The 24,174-nt window shown below is 42.1% G+C and overlaps 1 protein-coding gene across 1 annotated transcript in view; it reads left to right on the forward strand.

The window, feature by feature from the left end:
- Positions 1–4,357: 4,357 nt before the first annotated feature.
- Positions 4,358–24,174, forward strand: part of LOC120555819 (RNA polymerase II elongation factor ELL2-like) — a 30,054-nt gene continuing 10,237 nt past the window's right edge. The window contains exons 1-4 of the mRNA XM_039794932.1: positions 4,358–4,529; positions 5,076–5,123; positions 21,917–22,044; positions 23,155–23,318. Of these exons, the coding sequence (XP_039650866.1) occupies positions 4,392–4,529; positions 5,076–5,123; positions 21,917–22,044; positions 23,155–23,318 (478 nt within the window). The 5' untranslated portion in view covers positions 4,358–4,391. The remainder of the gene's footprint in view (positions 4,530–5,075; positions 5,124–21,916; positions 22,045–23,154; positions 23,319–24,174) is intronic.

Consider the following 24,174-nt stretch of genomic DNA (forward strand, 5'->3'; position numbering starts at 1 on the left):
GAGAAATGCTGATCAGGTTTGTCAAGTCACACCCGTCTGACAATGCCAATGCCTTTTATTATTTTATTTAACTTTATCATTTGCATGCAAAACTTCAAAGACTTGACCTTTAAGTTTGAACATATTAGAAAGTAACTATACTAGTCTTAATGGAGTAGACATAGCCTACTGTTGAATTGGAGCTGCAGATGCATTCTGTTCAATTTTGGACAACTAACATGTAGATTGTGCAAATTGTGGTGACGTTTGATGTCTTAGAGGGGAACTTACTTATCCATGTGTGAAAAAGTTGTATAAAGTGTTCTGTGACAAAACGTTTGATAAATATCCTAAATGTATGTCACTTGAGATTCTAGAGCCTTGAGGCTACATTAGCCGCTACTAGCATAACACTTGCAACGTGACCGAGCTGTCGACAGCGTCAGGTTTTCATAACGAAGAATGCAAAGGAATAAAGAAGACAATATCTCTGGTTCTGCTGCGTTTTTGTGTCCATTGTGAGTCTGACAGTGTTATAGTAGTGCAATGCTAAACCGTTGCAGTAGTAAAAAAGTGCCTGATATTATGTACATTCAATGTTTATTAAAGCCCTAATGTGTAACATTTGGAAATTTCGGTCGCTGGCGACTCATACTGGTAGTATCAAAAAAGACACAGACAGTGCATGTGCACAGGCAGCAATGCACGCTGCTAACAGATCCGACCTGGACCTAGACTGCAGCAGTTTTCACTGAGATTGTCTGGATTTTACCACTAACCAAAACTTGTATATATAGAATAATTTGACAGAAGCTATAATCACATCCTACACATAATGGCTTTACAGTTGCAACGAACTGCAGCTTACGTCATCCCATTTTTGTTTATTAAGTACACCATAGGTTTAGGTTTTCAGTTTCAAATGACACCCATTATTAATGAAGTGTACCAAGGTTACATTAAGAGTAGCCTTAACATACTGATTAATAAACAAGGGGTGATAGCACACAAATTGCATTTAGGATTGCACTGCAGGCCATAAAACTAACAATTACTGTCATGCTCTTCACAGAGGTGTTTTACCATTTACGTACATAGCCTAATGCAGACTAAATGTCCTGTTCTCCTTCTCCCACTCACAACATAGCCATGTCATGTATGTAGCCTACATGTCATGTTCCATAGACCATTATGTTTTCCTCATGAGGGTTCAATGTAATCTGTATATTTCAACCAGATGTTCTCAACCGATTACAGTTTTTTATTTAAACACACACTGCTCTGCCCTAAAGAAGAGGACACATGAGGGACAATAGTACAATGTGAACAAGCTGCCTCTAGTTGCAGGTGTCCTGGGAGTCACTGACCTCAGGTGCGAAACGTCACTCCCAGGGGATCGGTGTGCATTAGTGGTTTCCCATGCAGCAGATGGCAAAGCCACACACAATGAGTGGATGAGACAGATGAGACAGGTAAAGAAGTGGGAGGGGCTGACATAGGTTAATCCTGCACTGCTTGACTGTTGGAGGAGCAATTTTAAACATGTCATGCCTCGGTGGGGGCAGGACTGCTGTTTTAAGTACTACTACACAGTATACAGTCACTTTTGGAGCTTCATTTTCATATATACTGTATATTTTGTTATAACACAAGGTTTATTGGATTGTAGAGAATTTCATGGTGGTCAGAAGATACAAGGTTTTTCCAAATCTCAGATCTAGGAAAGTGCATGATGTTAAGATTCAGCACCACCTGTTCTCTGTTGACCTCCAGTAACCCCGCCGCCTCCTGTTATGTACTTTCATTCGAGTAGCTTAGCAATTTAACTAAATAGGCTTACATGTCAGACTCATATGCTTTGCCAACCTCCACCATCACTTGTGTGCTTTCTCACAATTGTGCAAACACTTAAATTGCTTAGATTTGCCCTTATTCCGCTTGGCCATGTTTGCTGGGCTGTGAGACACAGAAATTCAACACGTGGATTTTGTTAACAGATAACCGGTCTAACCAGCAGTGGATTCAGTTTCAGTTTTAGGTGATGTTGGTTTTGTTGGTTTACTGTTGGGCCTCAACCAACAAGAGAAATGAAAGTTGGACAGACTGTCAATAATGACAATAATTAAACTCCTCCTCAGGATAAGCATCTTTGGTGTCAAGGATTATTTGCAAACTGACCCACATTGTGATTTTCGCTTGGTTTTTCTTTTCCTATTCTATTTTTTTTTAGCTCCTCACAGGGTTCACCACACAATTTCAAATTTGATTAAAAAACTAAAAACAATAGATATTAGCAGCAATCATGTCTACTTAAATATTTACATTATTCAAATTCGATTCAGTTATTTAGCTAAATATTGAACATGGCTGCTCCCATATGCCCACAGTAAAATCAGTGCAATTAAATAGACAATTCTTTCGTTGCTTCTTGACTATTAGTGTCTCGTGACACAGGGGTGCTAGGACATTTATCATCAAGTTTGTACAACAATCTGCATTCAGAATGTACAATGAACTTTGACCTTTTACATTTGGCAATCACTGTAATAACTCAATGAGACTTCTAAAACCCCTTTCACACCGAGGGTTGAACCAGGGTTGACTTTGTGTTTGACAGGGTTAACTTGCGTTGACAGACTCAGCTTTGCAACCCAGTTCAAGAGGTGGGTCGGACGTGGGTCGATTTATATGTGAATGGCATACAACCAGTTTTATAACCATATTTATTATATAATTAGTTGGAAATGGGAGTGCCCAGTCGTCACAGGTCGTCGCACACTTGTAATGTCAATATTTATCCTCCCTTTAGCTTTGTTTTGGTCTCCGCTAAGAAAAAGACCTGCTGGCTCTTTAGCAGCTAAGTGGGTCACTATGTTCATCTAGCCATTTAACTTTGTCTGCCTGCCATTGGGTGCTAGGCAGGTATAGCATATAGTGGGCTTTAAGTGCTTTTTCTTATATTGGAAACAGCTGCCTGCTGCTGCTGGAAATGAGGTTAATGAGATGAGTGAGATAAACAAACACCAAAACAAGAGTTGAATGATGATAAAATGCTACATAGAGCTCAGAAGAACTGCAGAATTGGGTCTGTTATCAGCCCTTTCACATAGACCAATCACTTGACCGATTGTTGTAAAATAAAAAAAATGGTGCAGCTTTAACATGAAAGAAGTCAGACATAATTCCTATAGGGCCCTATCTTGCACCCGGTGCAGCGTGGCACATTGCAAAGCCCAACGCAAGTGTCTTTGCTAGTTTAAGACCGACGCAGTTGTCAATTTCCCGTCCAGCGCCTGCGTCGTTTAAATAGCAAATGCACCTGCGGCCATCTTTGCGCCCAGATGTTCAGATGAATTCTTGGCGTATTGCTATCTTGAGGCAGCGGGAAGTGATCACGCCATTGACCAACAAAAACCTGCTCTAAAGTCATTGCGTCATTGTTATTTTAACAGCGCATTAGTAAAATGCGCCTAGGCTTATGCACAGCGCGTGCACACTATGCTTGTTACACAAACACAGGGAAGCCAGCAGTAGGCTACACAAGCATGCAAAATAGTACAAATTAAAATATTACGGTGCAAATCCGCCATCATAACAGCAATGCGCCAAGGTACAAACGCACCTGGCTTTTAAAGGGAATGGGAGATGACCCTGATTGGTTTATTACATTATTACGCCCAAAACACACCTATGAATTAATGAAGACACTAAGTACAACCCTTTTGAACCATGCGCCCGGCGCACAGACCCTTTTTTCCACAGTCAAACTAGCAAAAGTGGATTTGGACAAGCCCTAAACGCACCTGCGCCATGCGCTTCACGCCGTGCGCTAAGATCGTTAAAATAGGGCCCATAAAATAATCCTACATATTATTTATTTTAGGACTAGTCTCGAATTGCCAGACCTTCCTTCACAGTGCTGTGGAGGAGGGTCTGGCTAGTCCACACAGCATTCCATGATGGGAGAAAAACATGCTCTAGTTTATTGGCATTTCTTCGCAACGCGATGGAGCAACGGTGCTTATGCAAACTTGCCTCAGGAAGGAACTTGTTTTGGAGGAACATGTGTACGTTCAAGGTTGTTTTAGTGGTGCAACAGAAAACTCAGATTGGACCGATTGTCTAGCTAGCAGTCTGGCTTTACCCTGCAGAGATCTGAGGAGCTATATTGTTATTTATATATATTTTATAAAGTAAGAACGAATTTTCTAGACATTGTAGGTTATTATGCTAATAAGAGTAGGCTTACACCTCATGTAGAAATACAGTCTCTGGCGTACACGGTGCATAGACTGTGTCTATGCATGGTGCTGTTGTCGCCGTGGCTCCGCCCACACCGTGACGTAGCAGGGAGAGTGTTGAGCAGAGAGAGGAAAGCAGCTTTAATTTCAGGACAGAGAGAAAAGCCAGCGATGGCTTCGCTCAGGCAGGAGCACCAGTACGGGCTCTCCTGTGAAAAAAATAACAAAAACAGCCCGAACAGGACGCTGTACCATGTCAAGCTCACGGACACGGCTATCAGGGCGCTGGAGGCTTACCAAAACCTCAAGGTACCTTTTCCTCGCTGTTTGTGTGTGTGCGTGTGGAGATGAATTCAGTGTTGTTAAAGTTGTCGGTTGCATTTTGGTTAATTACTTTTTTGAGCGTATTCTTTTTTTAATTATTATTATTTATTTTTTTAAATAGCGTATTTTGTAGTAGGCTATAGTCTAAATAAATAAATGAGAGTCGCTCAAACTAGTTTGCAGTCGCCTGTGAATCGCTGAGTAGCATATAGGACTGAAGCCTGTGATTGTCGGGAAAGAGGAGCCCGTCAGCTGTTTGCTGGGAAACCTTTTTACTTGTGCTTCAAAGTAAAGCCGAAAGCCCGCAGTCTGCCAAGTTATCTAATTGACAACTAGGCTATAGGCTCATAATTACCTCCAGTGGAGACCATTAACAGCACACAGGCATTATTGATTGTGTAACTTTATTAATTTAGGCTACACGTAAACACATTAGAACATAATTTTGTTTACTGGACTCATTTAGATTACAGAGCTCTCTGAATACGTGCAACTTTGTCACATTCATTCTCTGTCTTTCTCTCACCACAGGGATCTTTACCAAGTGAACCATCAATTTGTTTCAAAGGAAACCAAGGGGTAAGTGTGTTAATATGTTTACAAGTTGAGCTCATTGTGCACAGTAGTTTACGTGTAATCTTGTTAAAGCCAATCTAGCAGTAAAATAGAAGATCACTTTTTAAACCAAGTGTTATTTATCTGCATACACCAAGGTTCAGCTCAGTTGTTTTTAGGGATGGTTTTGTTACAAGGCAACATAGCTATCACCTTGACATTATTTTAAAACAACGTATGCCAAATCAATCTTAAATTCTACAACCTCAAATAAGCTTTTGTTTCTCAAACATTGCTGTTGACTCACACTACCCACCATACTGCAGCAGTGGGAGTGCTCAGATGGGAGCTTACAGCTGGACGTCTCCATCAGATAGGAGGCATGCAGGTTACTGGTTCAGGCTGGTGACTGTGGATAGGCTTTGTTAGGTCAATGAGCTGCACTGGGAAAAAAGACTAGAGGGAGGGAGGGAGGGAGAAGTGTGAGAAGTGTGCTCAGTCTGCAGTAGGGAGAGGAGTTATCATAATTCAAATGAGGAGCCTTCAGTTGCAGATATAAACTTTCTGTGCCTTGTTCTCATTTAAGGAAATGCACTTTAATATATGTCTGAGTGTGTATTCGATATGCAATACACTTAGACACTCGGACATCAGTGACACAGTGATCAGTTTTTTGTGCTCTTGAAACTGAATCATAATCTGCTGAACTGAACTATGCAGCCTGAACTATGTGTGTTTTGACTAAATTCAGGAGCAGCTGTGTCCTTGGGGGGATACTTTACTTTTCAGTCAATTCTATGTACATGGGCTGGAAAGAGTTGCAACCCCCTATCATGTCATGACAAGATGAGCAGAGTGGTTTTGTGGGGGGGTTAACAGACTGGATTTTAAACCTGTAAATGTGTGCATGATGTTGGGTGTGTGTGTGTGTTGCTCCTGCTTAATTTGAGGCAGTGAGGTACATTTTAAAAGTTAGTTTTACCTGAAAGAGTGTTGCACAGTAAGGTTTATTCTTTAATCGTTATTAATTTTACTTCCTGTCCATCATTTCATTTATTACGATAAGGTGGGGGCTTTTAATTTACCCAGTTAGTTTCGGTAAAGTCCCTAAACTGGCTGCTGCGCAAACTGTCACGATACCACAGGACCGTCTGCCCAAAAAGCAGTTCTCTGATCTGGGTTAAGTGTTAAAGGGTCAGTTGGTCAGCTGCTTTTCTTTTTCTGGCTCTGTAGATCCCAACTGCAAAGGCCTTGACAGGAATATGTGTGGCTTTAAATTAGAAGAAAAGCTGTTAATCAAATCCACAGCTTCACGGCTCACACACTAAGCTGTGGGACAGAGTATGTGCTGAGAGGTAGCCGGCCAAAAAAACTTTGCTTAAGATTGGATTCAGTCCCATTTTATCTGAGAAACTAATGTACTTGTAAAATAAAGTGTTTTTAAATTCGCTTCAATCTAGTTCACTTAAGATATTTAGTTTACTGGCTTTGTCCTGCACCCCATGCAGGGGTGGAATCGTCACCTGTTGGAATAAAAGAAAGGACATTAAACCGATTACATTGATTATTTGGTAGTTTTTCTGAGATCAAATGTAGCACCGTGCTGTATTAAATACTGTATCGAAACATGTTTGGAGACCGCAATCAAGGCCTGAGCCTGTATTCAAGGTTTTACACCATGATAGTCCCTTCTTTGCACCACTGCTGTGATGGCAGCGGGATTGCAGGGAATTTCACACCACTCCCTGTATGTGGCACTGAGAGTGCCAAGTTATTAGCCAAATGAATGTTTAGAGGTAATTACAGGAGCCATAATGTTCTTGATTACAGTGTGAGGCATCAGGACTTCAGTTTGCATTAGCTTTCCCTGTCTGTCTGACTCAGACATTCATGAATGTTTTTTGTATGTGTGAGTGTGTGTGTAGCACTGGCACACTTTTGCTGCAGTAATAGCTAGGCAGATGTAGTGAACTCTGCCCCGCTAATTTTCCTCTCCCATTCGTGTGTGTGTGTGTGTGTGTGTGTGTGTGTGTGTGTGTGTGTGTGTGTGTGTGTGTGTGTGTGTGTGTGTGTGTGTGTGTGTGTGTGTGTGTGTGTGTGTGTGTGTGTGTGTGTGTGTGTGTGTGTGTGTGTGTGTGTGTGTGTGTGTGTGTGTGTGTGATGAAAGAGAGAGACCGCAAGTGTTGTGTGTGAGTGACAAGCATACTGCACATGTATGCCTGCATTTTAATGCATTAAAGGCTTGCATTTGTCTGCTGTGACGTGGGTGTGGCTGTTTTTTTTTCTTTTCGTGTGTGTGTGTTTATGCTGTGCCCTGTGTGGCCTAAATGCATGATTTATTCAGGTCCATTTTCCTGTCCTGCCCCCTCTGCCCATTGTGCAGCAGTCTTTAGCCTGGCAGGACCAGAGTGGATCCCCTGAGGACCCTCTTGTGTGTGTGGTTTGTGTTTGTTTGGTTTGTCTGTGTGAATGGGGGCATTTTTGGCACTTGCTTTTCTATGAGTATCTGTGTATTGAGTGTAGTTTTTTTTGTCTCTGTGTGTGTGTGTGTGTGTGTGTGTGTGTGTGTGTGTGTGTGAGTGTGTGTGTTTACACTGCCTATGCTGAGATCCCCAGAGTCCCCCTCTGATTGTGTGTTGTCTCCTCTGATTTGAATAACAATGAGCGGGGGAATGCAGGCTGTGTGTTGCCGCACTCTTTGGATCACCCAAAACGAATCGAGTACAGTCAGCCCAGATGTGTTTTGGCCTACCCTTAGGGTTTGTTTGTGCCCACCATGATAGAAACGTCCCTGCTGTGGATCTAATGGAGTGGAGACTAAAATGGAGAACACTGCAAACATCTTCCATCATAAACATTTAGTTATTTACCCACGACCAAAGTTTGAAGTCTAGACTTCAATCTGAAATCTGTGGGGGGGATTCTTAACATGGGAAACACTAATGTTACTTCCATTGCAGTGGAAGCTGAATTATCAGTGACATAGGCAAAGGAACTAGCCAATTATTTACAATATAAAACACTGTAAAATGCACCCTTAAGTAATGCATCAATCATCTTGAAACATCAAATTTAAAAAGTACTTAACACGTTGATAAAATGTATGGCAATTTAGAACGTAAGCATAATTTAACATTGCAAAAGAGCTTCCACTGCATTTCAGTAATCTCTTCAGTATACCGCGTATGTTGCGTATGTCACTTGTTATAAATGTGTGTTTTCTCTTAGATCACGTTAATCGGTGTGTATGCCCACAAAGGGGGAAATTGTTGAGGGTTTATCATGTTTTAAACACTGGGGGTTATAGTTAGCTACTTCCTCTAAAAATCTCTTGTGCACTGACCGGATTACGTTTATATTTAGCATGTGTGCATGACGAAGACCAGCAGAAAAGCGTCCCTCTGAGAACCAGCAGCTCTAGAAAAATGTGCTCTCTGTCCGATTAAGCAGCTTGGAGATATGAAGTAAATCTTTGCTCCTTGAGGAACGTGTCCCGTATAATTCCCTCACGTGAAAATCCACACCGTGAGCTAATGAGGCATAAAAGGGCACACACACACACACACACAAACACACACACACACACACACACACACACACACACACACACACACAACACACACACACACATGGCCCTGCATGTGTGTGGAAACATAGCATTCTGCTGTAGGGATGATCCGATACTGATATGGGATATCGGGCCCGTCCAGACTCAAATAGCTGGATCGGGTATCTGTGACAATGGGGCCCATCTATTCAATTCTATGTTTATATACGATATATACTGGAATTTAATTCCTATTAAATTAAATTTGTTGCTGCATACTAAAGGTTTGCATTAGAGTTGTCAATCCAGTAATTTTGAAGCTCTTTTACCAAGTTGTTGGTGCATGACTTATTATTATTATTATTATTATTATTATTATTATTATTTATAATTTATATCCATGTATTCATTTGTTACATTTTGTTTAACAAAGTTCAAAAAGCAATGATCAAGCCTGATGTTGCCTTATACATCCTTCGCGTTCCACTGCCGGGACTGCTCCGGTGCTGCAGGAAATTCCGCCGGATGCATGTCTTTTCCGTTTCCTTCCACTTTCTTTGTGTTGGAATTTTAAATTCGGTGGATTTATGAGGACTATTGTTGACTGCTCCTCAGATCTCTGCAGGGTACATTGAGACAGCTAGTCAGACTATCTGTCCAATCTGAGTTTTGTCTCGCACGACTATTTTGCGGCAGCTCTCTGTGGAGTTTAGCACCGCCCATGATGATTCTGATTGGTTTAAAGAAATGCCATTAAACCAGAGCACGTTTTCCTACCATCCCCGAATTCTATGTGGAGTAGCCAGACCCTCCTTCAGTGCGCTTTGGAGGAGAGACTACCTTACACGTGAACGAATGAGCCCAGTCACTTCCAGAAAGTGAGGCATACAGCTTAATAATTAAACACTGGTATTGGTATTGGTATCGGGACTTTTTTAGTCCCGATACCAATACCGACACCTAGCTTAAGAGAAGGAGGGGGCTTTTGTCAGACAGAATGACCCACAATTTGTTAAAGTTGACAGTTTGGCCCTCAGGCACCTGCCAGAGATGTATCGTCCTTGGCATTGGAGGGGAAACCCTCAGGGGATGCTTGTGGCACAGCACCCTTCCTAGCCTCCCTCCTCCTCCTTAATGCTCAACTTCCTCTCCCCCAAATACTGGAGCTTGCAGCTCTGGCAGCAGCTCTATCCCTCTGTGAAATTGCAAATGAAAAGGAATGGAAGGCGATTACAGGCTAAGGCTTGACTTCATGCACTGTCTCCCACTCAAGGCAGCCACATTAATCACCCAGTGCCAGCATGTGTAACTCAGCTAGAGAGAAGACACGGCGTAGCTCCAAGCATTGACTGATTAACTGTGGGATCATAAACACACTAGCCTGGATGCTAGCCGAACTTAGCCCCGCCCACAACATTCTGACTAGAATCTGAGTATGACCCTGTCAGGCTATAAACACACACGAAAACATGCAAAATCTCTAGTTTCTCTCTTTTGTACGTCCTTCTCTGCTGCCCCCCCGTCCCTTCTTGCTCCACTCGGCCGGAGACACAGACACACATTGTGTTTTGTATCGCTGTCCTCCATTGTGGAGGGGGCTCTTCTTAAATGGCATGTGTCAACTTGTGGCCCTGGGAATGATTCCTCTCTTTTGTTTGTGATGAGATGATCAGAAGTAGTGTTTAGTGAGGATGAGGCTGGTGTCTGGCTAGCTGTCTGAGCTTTTTGTGTGTTTGTGTTTGTCTGTCTTTGTGTGTCTCTAAGCCAGTGGCGGAGATGTTTGGCTGATAGCTAGACGTTGGCCTTTCTCCCTCCTCAGTCCTTGAGTGGCAGTAATGCAGATTACACCCTGGTGAGCGGAGCTGGAGCTGAGCCTCTCTTTGCTCACGCTGGATTAACACACACACACACATACACACACACACACGCACACGCACACGCACAGAGTTTGCATTAGCACCAGGCCTGGAGTGACTTGCCTCCTGCTGATAAGAGACAGCGGTGGTGGCGACAGGTTTCACTCCCTCCTTCTCCTCCGGCACCTCCTCCCTCTCCTCCTATCAACCAGAAAGGGGAAGCAGTGCCATGGCATCCCACTCTGGAGCCGAGGAGGCCAGAACAAAAGACAGCCTGTTTTCAGAAGGCCATTACTCAGGCTGCAGAGGATGTGGAAACAATAGCCTGCATGAGATCTACACCCAGACCCCACATTCAACCAAAAGCTAGCAGGAAACATAAGCCCTGTGCACCGACAGCAGACTTCTCACAGTTTTTTTGTTTTTTTTCCCAATCAACTTTATAGTTTGATAAAGACAGGAAAATGAGCCTCTCCCGTCCTGCGTCTTCAACATGTGGAAACATTTACAACAGTCAAGAGCGAACTGTGGCTCATTAAGATACTGACGCCACATATACAGACAGTCTTTACTTTTATTGTGTCAACTGCTGATGGCAGGGCAGTTTTCTGTGTTACTTGGCAAGTATTTGTCAGGTGGAAAATTCAAATATGATGCAACGTCAATGTAGTGAGTAGTCTTGTGGTTCAAGACCACATAGGTTCATAGGTTATCTTAACAGGCTGGTGTGTCCACAAAACAGTGATTAAAAAATAAGACAAGATCAGAAGAGAAACTATAAACCAAAATATGTTTAGAGGAATAATAAATGTAAATGTGAAGGTTCTCAGTCATCCAGGTCATGGTAGTTCTCTGTGATACGCAAAGGCAACTGGACTTGCAACTGGAGTTCTGAAGAGTCAGCTCTGAACTGAAGAAGCCTTTTGGATAAAAGGCAAAACATCTTCAAGGATTTGTAGCAAGTCCAGTTGCCTTTGCTTATCACAGATAATAATGTAAATGGTATTCTTTTTTTAACTGGTTCTACAGACTAAGTGTAGTAAGTATTATAAGGACCACTAGTAAGCTCTTTTCTGCTCTCACTTAGTGTGTGTACACAAACCTATAATACGATTTGCAATACTCAAAACTTACTATTGAAGTAACCGTATCCCAGTTAACAATTAACCAATTAGTGATTATTTTTCTTTCAATAATATTGTTGCACGTTTAGTCTGCTTTCTAGTGCTTTTATTAAATGTCAGAGAGGTCAGAGTGAGGCAGAGGCAAAAGAAACTTAATAAACATCATAGACTAACTGAGTTTCCTCTTCCCTCTTTTTAAATGTTGTGCTGATATTTTCTCCAGGTTACGACACAGCCTTCATAAAACCAGGATAAACTTGGGTTATTGGAGAAGTCAGATTCAGATCAACCTAATTTTTCCCACAGGGAAAGCCGTTTAGTCCAGTGCTCCACACACCATTTTGTCCACAATAAAAACAAAAAAAGCATACATAATAACACTGAAATATAATTATAATAAAACACATTTGATCACATTGAGACAGAATAAAGTCAAATAGAAACGTGCAGAAGTGCAAGTGAGAACTGTTGATCAAGCTGCATGTTATACAGGCTGAGGGCTTAAAGAATGAAATAGTTTCCTTCCGTGGGGACAGCTTGCTGCTCCGATTTGGAGTGAAGGGGATTGGTGCTATCCTCTTAAATAAAAATCCAGTTTTTGGAGGATGAGTTTGGTGTACAGGCTAGTACTGTAACTGTTTCTTGGTCAAGGATGAAAATGTAACCGCTACCCTAATTTGTCAAAGAATTAAGATGAAAACATACTATTTGTCATCTCAGTACCTTAAATTGTTATTGTTTTATATCTTAAAACGGATTACGTTATTGTGTTTTGTACACGCACAGTGGCATGAATACCACAGAAACTTTTTGAAATACACTGACACACACCCACATGCAGGCTTCACAGTTGCAGAATGAAGTGTAAACACACAATTACGGATATCACTGTATTTCTGGTTTATGCACGGAGGTGACATTTAGAGCTGCAGGTAATGACTCACCAAACCTTAAACTGCTGCTGCGTTCTCTACATTAGCTGGTGGGGTGAAGAGTTTATATTTCTTCACGTGTTCCTGTTTTCCAACATGACTAATATAGCAAGATCGGGAATAAAAATAATCTAGGCCTGAGGTGATGAATGTGTGCTCGTTTATGCGTGTGTAAAATGGTGGGAGCGTCCTGTTCAGTCAGTATAGAGAGATATAGAAGCTCAGAAAAGGACATTCAAGTGAACACTGTGCACCAAAATTGCAGCCCCATTTGTTATGGCAGTATGATTTTGTTTGGTGTGTATTTGCCTCGGTGGATACTGTTTAAAGTGGTGCGTGCACACCGGTGTTTACCAGCTGCGACAGCGACGCTGATATTGTTTTCACTTTGCGTGTGTGTCCTGGAGACACCTACTGTAGTGAGAACTACCACAGAGACAGTTTTGAGTACTTTGCCAGGTGTGCTCTTCTTTGGATCCTGATCAATACACCTGTCATGACATAGTTGTGTCCCCTAGCAAAGCTAGTATAAGCGTCCCTTTTCTATCAACTAGCTATTTGGGACCTCCTCAGAGCGGGACTGTGCGGCGAGCAGTACATGACCTGCTTTTATCTTCTTTTCAGCTTAATTTCTTGACTCCATCAGTTTTGTATTTTATGACCGCCTCCTCCCCCGCAGCAAAGTTAAAACCGCAGAAGACGGACAGGTGAAGACCTGCTCGAGTCAATCCGCAGAGTCCTGATATGCCGGCCCCACTGCTGCACAGAGCGCTCCCTACTATGGGTTTAGTCACAGTTTATTAATATTGAACGGCTTGTGTGTCCAAACTCCACCACATTTGACACGCCATGTTTATTGGGTACCCAGCCAACACTCGCCAAGTGTGAGGTAGATCGGATGAACGGTTCTCGAGATATTCAAATGACAGACAGCCAGACATGCACACTCATTCACACAGACAGAGATTCCTACCTTTATAGTTAAATTAGGCTGATTAGACCTCCTCACAAGACTGTGTTATATTAATTAGCATCCCTCTCCTGTAAACTTGGTCACACACATTTGAAACTGTGAAATGTCATTACATCAATGCATTTTGCTTGAATTGTTATGTGCACCACCAACATCTGCATATAGAATAAGCCGGCATACCCAAACAGTAACACCTTTGAGGGAGAGTGATGGCGCAGAACAAAAATGGGAAAGGCTTGATATTTTATGTTGATGAAGGTAGAGGAGGAAGCACTGTCAGAGCTGCATTAATTAAAATGTGAATTAAATGCAGAAAGGGAAAAAAAAAAAAAGGGGGGGGGGAAAAAAGGGGGGGTGGGTTGGGGGGGGTTTTGGGGGGGGGGGGGGGGGGTGGTTGGGGTGGGGGTTCAAGAATGTATTATTATTATAGCTTCATCCACACTAATAAGTTTTTAACGCATATCTTTTCCTACATTTACGCCTCACGTCCACACTACTCCGGTGTTTCTGAGCCCCTAAAACTGAGACCTTTAGAAACGCTGCCGACCCTGTTTAGCAAACTGCGGGGTTGCGTTGTAGTCTGGACGGGCAGAAACGGAGACCATTTTAATTGATGACGTATGTCAGTAAGTCTTATCAGTTAGGTTGCTTACATACCTTTTCAGTAACGGTTCCATCTCATCGTCATTCCCAAGCAAATCATCCCTGGTCTTACTTTTCACCAGCCGGTCCGATGTTTGGCTTAATATCAAATTGGTTTGAAAATGTATACACCGTCCCAAGCCTAGCAAGTGTGTTCACACCTAACTGTAATGGTAACTTCATTTAGGCTTGTTTTGTTGCTCCAGTTTTCTTTTTGCTTCATTCAAGAATTGCAAAGATCAGAAGCAACCTACAGATTCCCTGAATATTTTACTTGAAAGGAAGACAATCAATTTTTCATTATTCATGGTCAGTTGAATTCTTTAAGTGCCTAGTCCTTTTGTCAGAGCGCCTCGCTGTGTTTGACTTGCCTTGTGTGCCTCTCAGGAGAATGCACCAGGCTTTAGTGTGGGCCCCAGCGGCTGGGAACGAGAGTGCTTGCTGTAGTTTGCACAGCGAGCGTCTTGAAGTCTGCCCGTGGAGGTCATACGAGCAGTCACAACTGGATTGATGCCATCCAGTGCTCCTGGTTGTGATGCATCACTGGGCATTTGCATCAGCTGGAATCTTGTGATGGCAGGATCCAGTGAACACAGTCCATAAAATATTCATTGTTGTTACTGTGAAGGAAGATTGGAGGATGATCTCTTCACTGACTGAGTGGCACAGGCTTTGTATCAAAAATAGATTTTGACTTAATAAGCATAACATTTCAGTTCCAACTTATTTAAAACATTTAATTTTCACCTAGAAGTGCTTTACATCTGCAGCTCTTCAAGCCATCCTCAAAATAGAGATGTGTGAACTCACAGGCTTATCCAGCTGATTCTGTTAAAAAAAAACTTTGTTGTAGTTCTTACCTTTTTATTTTTATTTTTTATTTTTTATTTTTTACAGATTTGCTCCCTCCCATATTATGTTCCTGTTAAATGACAAGAGTCCACATTACTCAGTCAAAGTTAAACTTCCTGCAGTCCCAACAGACTGCAAAGAGAGTCTAAAGCTGGTGATACACCAGGCAAACGGCAAAGAAGTAATGGCGATGAACGACGTTCGCTAGCTTGCTAGCTTGCTTGCTATGGGACTCAGTCTAGCACTAGTCTATATCCACGACATTCCACTTGCGGGATTGCTCCGGTGCTGCAGGAAATTCCGCCAGATGCATGTCTTTTCGTCGATGTCTGTTTCCTTCCGCTTTCTTTGTGTTGGAATTTTACACTTGGGTCGATTTATGAGGACTAGCTAAGGACTAATCTAGCTAGACTATCTGTCCAATCTGAGTTTTCTCTCCCACGACTAAAACAACTTTTGAACGTACACGTTCCACCAAAACGAGTTCCATCCCGAGGCTATTTTGAGGCGGCACGGTGGCTCTGAGCAGACCTTAGCACCGCCCAAGGCGATTGTGATTGGTTTAAAGAAATGCCAATAAACCAGAGCATGTTTTTCTCCCATCCCGAAATGCTCTGTGGACTAGCCAGACCCTCCTCCGCAGCGCTGTGGAGGAAGGTCTGGCAATGTGGACAATTGTGAAATGTTAACAAAACTGTCTCATGGTGAGAAATAATCCCTCTGGGGAGCTCTCCAGTGTGATGACAACATGTTTATGACCTTAACTCGCTAACAAACAATGAGACACCCAGCATTACCCTATAGGCTTTAAGTGTGTATCATTGGGGATACCCACAGGCAAATATTACACAATCCCAAACAAGACACATTGAATCATAAGTTATGTCAAACACACTATAAGCAAACTGGTCTGTATCTCTCAGTGCTAACATAGCTCAGCCATGTATAGCTTGTGTAAATTCCTGTGGTGAAAGCCTGCATGTATAGACCTGTGCAGTGGGGGATTACCCTGCAACTTTGATGAATGGAATATTGAATAATCGTTTTTAATTTTTCAATGGTCTTAAAAAGTCAGATGGTCAGTTTACCCCCAGATGGCTGACTTTATCCACTCACTCAGATCAAAGTAGAGCTACAGGTAGACTTTTTATTTTTTTTATTTAAAGTAATGTTTTCAGGCCCCTTTGACATACATTCTAATTTTATAGGAGACATCCTGGAATAGATATATGCAGCAGCTCCTGTCATAAACATGCTAACAGTATTACATCAAAGCTTTAAGAAACTACATACAATTAATATAGTGTTAAAAATGCACACAATGCATTTGCCTTGTGTTGATCGCAGGCTGTGACAGGATTTCAGACTCGACAATACAGCCCACCAACACGGTGCTCTGTTCAGACTGAAGAGCCAACAGCTTTAAGAGTGGGAGACAGAGAGCGTCTCGGGTCTAGCGTTCGTGTGTGTGTGTGTGTGTGGGTTTGCACGCGCACATTTTTGTGTCATTTCGGATTTTAATGCATCAGAGACGCAGGGCGCGTACCTACAGTAGCAACATCACTGTGTGATATATATTTTTACTGTTGAATATAACGTACTGAAAACTGTATACAAAGTAAATTTGAGATCATGGATGCAAGTGTCACATGCACATATACAGGTGGAGACATGGTTGGATGAGTGGGTTGGCATCATGTGTGGGTGAGGGACACAACAGGAGAAAGTAGAGGAAATCCCCCATGTTGACTTAACTCTTAAAGCTGTTTCCCACCCCAAAATGGCACAGCTGCCTGCAGCATGAAGAATGGGATTGCTGGGAAACTGCTGACCTCACCACCACAGTTAGGATGCAGTGAAGAATACTTGTGTGGATCTCCTCTGCACGGGGAACTTTCACTGGGAGATTTAACTTACTTACTATATTAACTGTAGCTCCTGACTATCCAGAGTCTCTCTCTGTATCCATTTTCTCTTCCTCTCAATCATGTGCCCCTTAAAACTCCTGGAATGTAGTGCTGAAAATTTCCCATAGAGCTAAATGAAAGTATTTCAGAATTCTGCTTTTACAAACGTGCAATTACATCTTTTGCAGTGGTCAAATCAGTGTAGATTCTTCCTTTTTTCTGATCCTTATTTTTCGCGATCTGTTATTATGGGTCTCTGCGTGTGTTCGTGTGTGCATTTGTCTGCCCTGGAGGTTGCAGCCTTGGCTCTGCTGCGCTCCACTGAGTCTGCCAGGAGATCGCATGGATGCCTCAGTGGAGCAAACTCTTAAAAACACTGTTTACCCAAGGAGATTTATTTAAAGGTGTGTGTGTGTGTGTGTGTGTGTGTGTGTGTGTGTGTGTGTGTGTGTGTGTGTGTGTGTGTGTGTGTGTGTGTGTGTGTGTGTGTGTGTGTGTGTGTGTGTGTGTGTGTGTGTGTGTGTGTGTGTGTGTGTGTGTGTGTGTGTGTGTGTGTGTGTGTGTGTGTGTGTGTGTGTGTGTGTGTGTTAGCATTTACACATCTGTGTTGAGATGCGATGAAAGCAAGATCTGCAAGTGGTGAATTGCCATCAGTGTTTACCAAAGGCATATGGAACTTCACTTTATTGGAAGATTTTCCCATAACTTATCCATTATAAACCAAGTGATTTCTAGTCAAACTGTTGCACTACTTGTTCACAAGTTCTCATTATCTCCCAGATGATCAGGTCATGCATGTAATTTCTTCCTGTACTCTGACCTAAGACACGCCATCGCAGAGATGGGGACTCGAGTCTGAGACTCGGACTCGAGTCGCCCTTAAGTCGCACAAACGGCTGACTTCAGACTTGACTTGCGACTCGATCCAAAAAACTTCAGATTTGACCTGTGACTCGACCCAAAAGACTTTAGACTCGAGCTTCAAGACTTGTCAACAACATGTTTTCATGCAATTATATATTTTTAAATTTATTCATGTATTTCTATTTTCTTTTATTGGCGCATATACGTTGGGGAAACATATGACGAGCTGCATGTCCCCTGCCCTTTGCCATAATGTGCAACGTAACGCATGCGTTATGCCTTATGTTCGCGCACTCGCATATTAAAAAAATACATTGACGATGGCGACACCAAGTCCTCCCGGAATTAACTTGCCTTGCCTTTTGTCATTAGTTTTGTTTTCAATAACTTTGTAAACAGTGGCAGTAAGCCAACAGCTACATGCAAGGTGTGTGGCACCAAGATAAATGATGCCGGATCAACGTCGGACTTCATCAGGCATCTCAAAACGCACCTAAATAGGTCAATCATTCACACCCTAATGTGAAAGAGACATTACATTTAGCATATATCGTCACAAGTAATAAGCTAACCATCGCAAAGTGTTGTGCTAATGCTGGGAACAGGCAAATTATATCTTTATAGTTAGTAGTTGCTGAGCCTCAGACATCCATGGCCCACAGGAGGCGGGACGCACGGATCCATCTCCCCAGGAACAAACGCTGTGTCGGGTGGGCAAACTCATGTGATGCGTAACTGATCCCGTGGATGATTTGTAGGCTATTACGTGTACAAGGTGTACCCCGGGTCCACCAAACACTGGGTCTTAATTCTGCACATATTTCTGTTACTGTAGTCCTATTTACTATTTAATTATTTCATCTATGCGTGGCGCAGCGGATCCGTGCGCACTGTCACCTGCCGTGGAGACGCTGGCCTCACTAACCTTTCCTCTTCTGAGTCGGATCTCCCTCACGCTGGACTCAGTTTCACTGAGCCTACTAACACTTAGAAAATAAATGGCATTACATCAGTGAGTTCAAACTGCTTATTGTGCGTAATTTGGACCGATGGTGAGATGCATGTTGTTCTGTAACTGGTGTGGCGCTGCCACTATTCTCTTGATTTCCACTTCGACATTAGACATTTTTTTGAATGAAAGAGACGTTATATTTAGCATATATCATCACAGGAAACGAGCTAACCATCGCAAAGTGTTGTTCTAATGCTGGGAACAGGCACATTGTATCTTTATAGTTGTATCCAAATGATGTGACAGACTTAGGTTAATATTTCACCAGGTCCGAGGACTAGAGGGATGTGTTAAGTAAACCCCATAAAGTTATCCCACAACTGATTTGAATACTGTACTGTCTGGATATGCTTTGAATTCATAAGATTTATGGGACAGATCAGATGGCCAGAGACTTGAGACTTGACTTGAACTTGCCCCTCAAAGACTTGAGACTTGACTTGGACTCGAGCTCAAAGACTTGAGACTCGACTTGGACTTCCAAAAAATGACTTGTGAACATCTCCGCGCTCTCTCTGTGGAGCATTTTATCAGACTGTACTCGTCTTTGATGAACAAACAATAGCATGAAAGAAATCTCTACATCTGATGGTCAGATTGTCATTAACATGTACAGAGCACATCCATGCTTCCCTAGGGTTGGGTACCGAAACCCGATGCCAATATGTCGCCGTTTCCTAAACGACTGAACGATTGAATGACAACGCAGATTTCAGTGCCTCATTTTAAATAAATCAACAATAAACAAGCCGTTCTTTAATGTGACAGACTGTTGTTTTGTGGTCTTCATTTAGGCACCAGCACCGTTTTTAGAAGTATCGTTTGAATCCTTTCATTTTCAGAACCTTTATGAGCTTTCTTCCTGTTGCCATCATCAGGCCAGAATATAACCTCGACAAACGGCATATCACATAATATATAGCGTTAACAGCCATTAACTTTGAGTACATTATTGCTCCCAAGAGGATACATCCGTTAAATTCCAATGATAATCTTTTATTTATTTTTTTACAACCTATATGTGTATTGTTATCCGCACTACTGGTATGGCTCTAGAAATTGTCAGCGGCAATGGCGTAATTGTCAGTATGCTGTTTGTTCCATTCAACGGTGCAGCCTCTAGTAGCTACTATCAGGCTTTTAGACTTTGTGTTATTTGAGGGTGAATTATCTACTTAGTAACCTTTTTAAAACTACATTTCAGAGTCTAGTCTTTGTTGTGTGTCGTCAAGTTGTGAAAAAATTAACCTTATTGATTTATGTTCTAGCTTTTGGCTACGATGCATTTGGCAGCAGTTGTCTGTTTGAAATTCTGCAGAGTAAATAATTGCTTATTGCCCTACAACAAGTTGAAAGATAACAAAAAAAATGCATGAACTCAAGATGTCTTAAGGTGTAGACACATTTAGCCGACGGCCGACTGTTGACAGAAAACCCCGTCGATAGGATCAGTCGCGTCCCCGAGGTCCAAAAAACTGCCACGGGACACACTCACCCGACACCAACTTGAGAAACGTAATACGTCTTGATAACAGCAGATGGCGCTACTCTGTATTGTTGCCCAAGAAATGAAAACCGGAAATTGCTCAACATCTTCTTCTTCTTCTTCTTCTTCTTCTTCTTCTTCTTCTTCTTCTTCTTCTTCTTCTTTGTGAATTTACGGCAGCCGGTGACAGAACATCCATTGACATATATAAAAACATCCCTCCTTTATCTGGTATGTTTACCACAAGGGGGTAAGCGAGCGACTGGAATGCGTAGCTCCCATGGCGCCATTTTGATGCTAACAAGTGATCACCCGCCGTTAGCATTCCATTGACTGCGATTCATTTTGACGTCACTTTGACAGCGAATAACTTTACATCTGAAGCGTTTAAAGATTCTATTTGTCCATTGTTTATTTCTAAAGAAACACGACAATGTATAAAAGGCTCTGTTACCTTGTACCTCACGTTATGGCTCCGTAGCAGACATTTTTGTAAAAATAGGCTAACGATTGTGTCATAACTTAGCGACTTACTGTCGCAGAGTAGAGGAATTACCGTATAGTACAGGAGAAGCTTGCAGGCAGTTTGGACTTACGTTAGCTTTTTAGGTTTAATTACTGATGTTAACTAGCATTTTAGTTAGCAATAATTAGCCTGTGCTTATGTTATCTCCTTGCATATACCTACGCTCTCTATCTCTGTAAGATTGGGAATGATTGAGATTTCTCTTGGCACAGCTACCAGAAGACTTACAACTTTCAGACACGTTGCTCACGTCACATTTACGTTGTCTCTCTCAGTTGGAGTCTGCGCAGTAAATCAAGTGATCACCGGAAAAGTGCTTCTAATAGCCTTCACTGGTCTCCGTCCAGAGCAACGGGATCTGTTGGTCCATTATATATATGTCAATGGTTTACCATCGTCACTTCCGTTTTTTTAGTGCACTGATTCGCTAGTGAAGTACGCGGCGCAACCAATTGGCGCTACTCTGTGTTGTTGCCCAAGAAATAAAAAACGGCAGCTGATAGGACGAACGAGTCACGTGGATTTGTTTTCTCCGGAAATTCAAAGCCAGAGTGTCATGGCGACCGTTCAGAATACGATCTCATATTGTACTAAAATAGTTCACTGAAACGTGTTTCTGAAAACATTTTAAGCGACAAATAGGCCATGCAGTTGCTGAATCTGTCTTCATTTCAGATCGACAAAGGTCAGTTTAAAAGATTTCCATCAGATTTTGAGAGACTGTAGTCACCTCATTCCGCTCGTCATTTCCAGGTGAGTCCCGACTGCCCTGCCGCTGACAGAACATGTCAGGTCGGCCAAAATGAACGCCGACAGCCCCTCAGATGGACGACGGCACGGGACACACCGAACAGATTTGAGTCACTGACCTCGCCAGACTGTCCCGCGGCCTGGTGTGTCAGCGCCCTTAGGGAAACACTAAAAAGTTTTAAATAACTGGTACCAGGCCTGTGAAACAATATAACAGACAAAAGCCTTATAAAAACAGTGTGTGTGTTTTGTCTGTTTATGCAATACTATGCCAATCATCTTCCAATATGTTTGTTGGCCTGTATGTTTTTAGTCAAATCTGACTGTGTTCTGTATTTCTGCGTAGTACATCAAGATCCCAACACCCACACCAGAGTCGGCTTCTGCTCTTCGCGTCTTCTCCTTCTACTTATCCAGCGACAGCAAAGACCAACCTCAAGCCAGCTTTGACTGCATCCATCAATATGTTTCAAGGTATGGAGTTAATCAGCTGAAAATTTTTATTTTCGCCTACTGTATGTTCATGCATTAAAATGCAAATCAAGTACTTTTTAATTTATTTCTTCTGAAAATCTTTACCACAAACTGTAGGATAGGCTCAGATTCCAGATCTGTCAGTCACAAGAATTTTAGATTCCTAGTGTTTGATGTGATCTACTGGTTGTGGCATATGTGACCCAATATGATACCTTTTTTTTGTCATCATCATAGTCATTAGTCTTTCAGCTCTCTGTGTGCCCACGTCTCTGAGGCCATGGTGAGAGACAGTTAGCTTGCTGTACTTAGGATAGGGTTATTGTAATTTCCTGTATATCTCTGGGCTGATCCTCTCATTACTGAGACCTGTGATGCCTTGTTTATGAAGTGGATACGCTTGGAAACTGAGGGTTATGCTCTGTTGTTGTCCTACTGCTGCCAGATGGCTAACTGTGGTCTGAACTCGAAACTTGTTCTGGCTCCAGTCAGCTGCTGGAGCCAAGACAAACAGCGTAACAGTGTGAGGGCAAGATCCTGTGCTCCCTGCCCTCACATTAGTTTAGGTATTTAGAGGAGAAATAGGAGAAATAATCAGTGGTCACGTATATAATTGTGTTGTGATAATGAAAATGGGATAGAGGGAAAAGGGCTCTTATTTTTTTTTATATGAAAAAATTAATTTGGAATTACAGTTTTATTTGCAGCATTAAGGCAGCCCCGGTTCATGTATTCAATTTTTATTTTTTTCTGAAGTTGATCTTTTCCAAGTATGCTAGCAGGAGCCACGCTAATCCTGGTGGTTTTCCACGGCTCTATCCTGATTTGAACCAAGATATGTGGCTTTCTCAAATGTAGTGGACTACAGAACTAAGATATGTGGCTTTCTCAAATGTAGTGGACTACAGAACTATATCTGGCGTGTGACATGACATACAGTAACCATAGACCTGTCTTAGCCAGCTCCCACCACAAAGCCACTTTATTCTGCATGGCGTCCATGTTGGTATGCTGCTCTAAGACAGCTTACAGGCTTATGTCTTTACAGAGTTTACTGTACATCCAGCAGAAAGCCCTGCGGTTCAATGGCTCTGTGTTCTTGTTTTGCAGTGATGGCTGCGAGCAGCTGGAGGGTCAAGGCATCATCCAGGACAAGATCACAGTGTGCGCCACCGATGACTCCTACCAGATGACTCGTGAAAGGATGTCTCAGGTGGAAAAGGACAGCTGGAGCCGCTCTGCCATTGAGATCAAACCCGGAGCCACACATCCAAGTAAGAATAGACCAGAGGTCTTTGTTGAGCAAAAACAGATGATCAGAGGATGATACATCTGCAGATTTTCATGGGAAAAAGGCCAAACAGCTTTAAGCTTGGAGAGCGATCAGCAAATTGAATGTGAATACAATGATGGCATATAAAAACGAAAAAAGAAATATAATCCACCAATAAAAGTAAAAGGAATATTTGCCTCACATGAGAAAATATTGCTATATTCATTGCTTTAAACTGAAAACCAGATATTTTCCTATTTTGATGCGTAATCAAACCAGATGTGCAGACTAGGGCTTTCAAAATCAGCCAAACATGACATTTGAATATTCCTTCTAAGAAAACATATTGATTTGAATATATTCTCACTAGCTGTGATCAGACAGTTAGCTGAACGTTTACGGATCAGCGGACCCAAACGCGTGAGGAACACAGCTGCAGTAATGCTGCTTTTTTTTCGTCACAATATTCAAATATAAATTTTCATATTCTTTTTTTTTTTTTTTTAAACAATTCGAATATATATTCGACAGACCCTATTTTCAGTCCTACAAATAAGATTAAAAGCTAACTCTTGTCTCTCATATTTATTATTTTGTAAAAGTTTTTGGCTTTTGGTTGTCAGTTTGTTCTATTTAGTAAGTTGCTGCCCTGATCGATTACTTTGTTTGTGTTATTGTGAAACTTTGGTGTTTTTAAAGGGTCAGTTCAGATTCACCAAAGTCAAACAATAACACAAACCAACTAATTGATCAAGGCAGCGGTAGACAGGCAGCTCCTGTGTTCTGTAAGGTAAAATTACTGTTTTTATCAAAGCAGTCTGGTGGCTTTGAAGAGAGCCTAGATCGCAGCAGAGATA

This window comes from Perca fluviatilis, chromosome 3 (genome assembly GCF_010015445.1).
Source record: "Perca fluviatilis chromosome 3, GENO_Pfluv_1.0, whole genome shotgun sequence".
Lineage (NCBI taxonomy): Eukaryota > Metazoa > Chordata > Actinopteri > Perciformes > Percidae > Perca > Perca fluviatilis.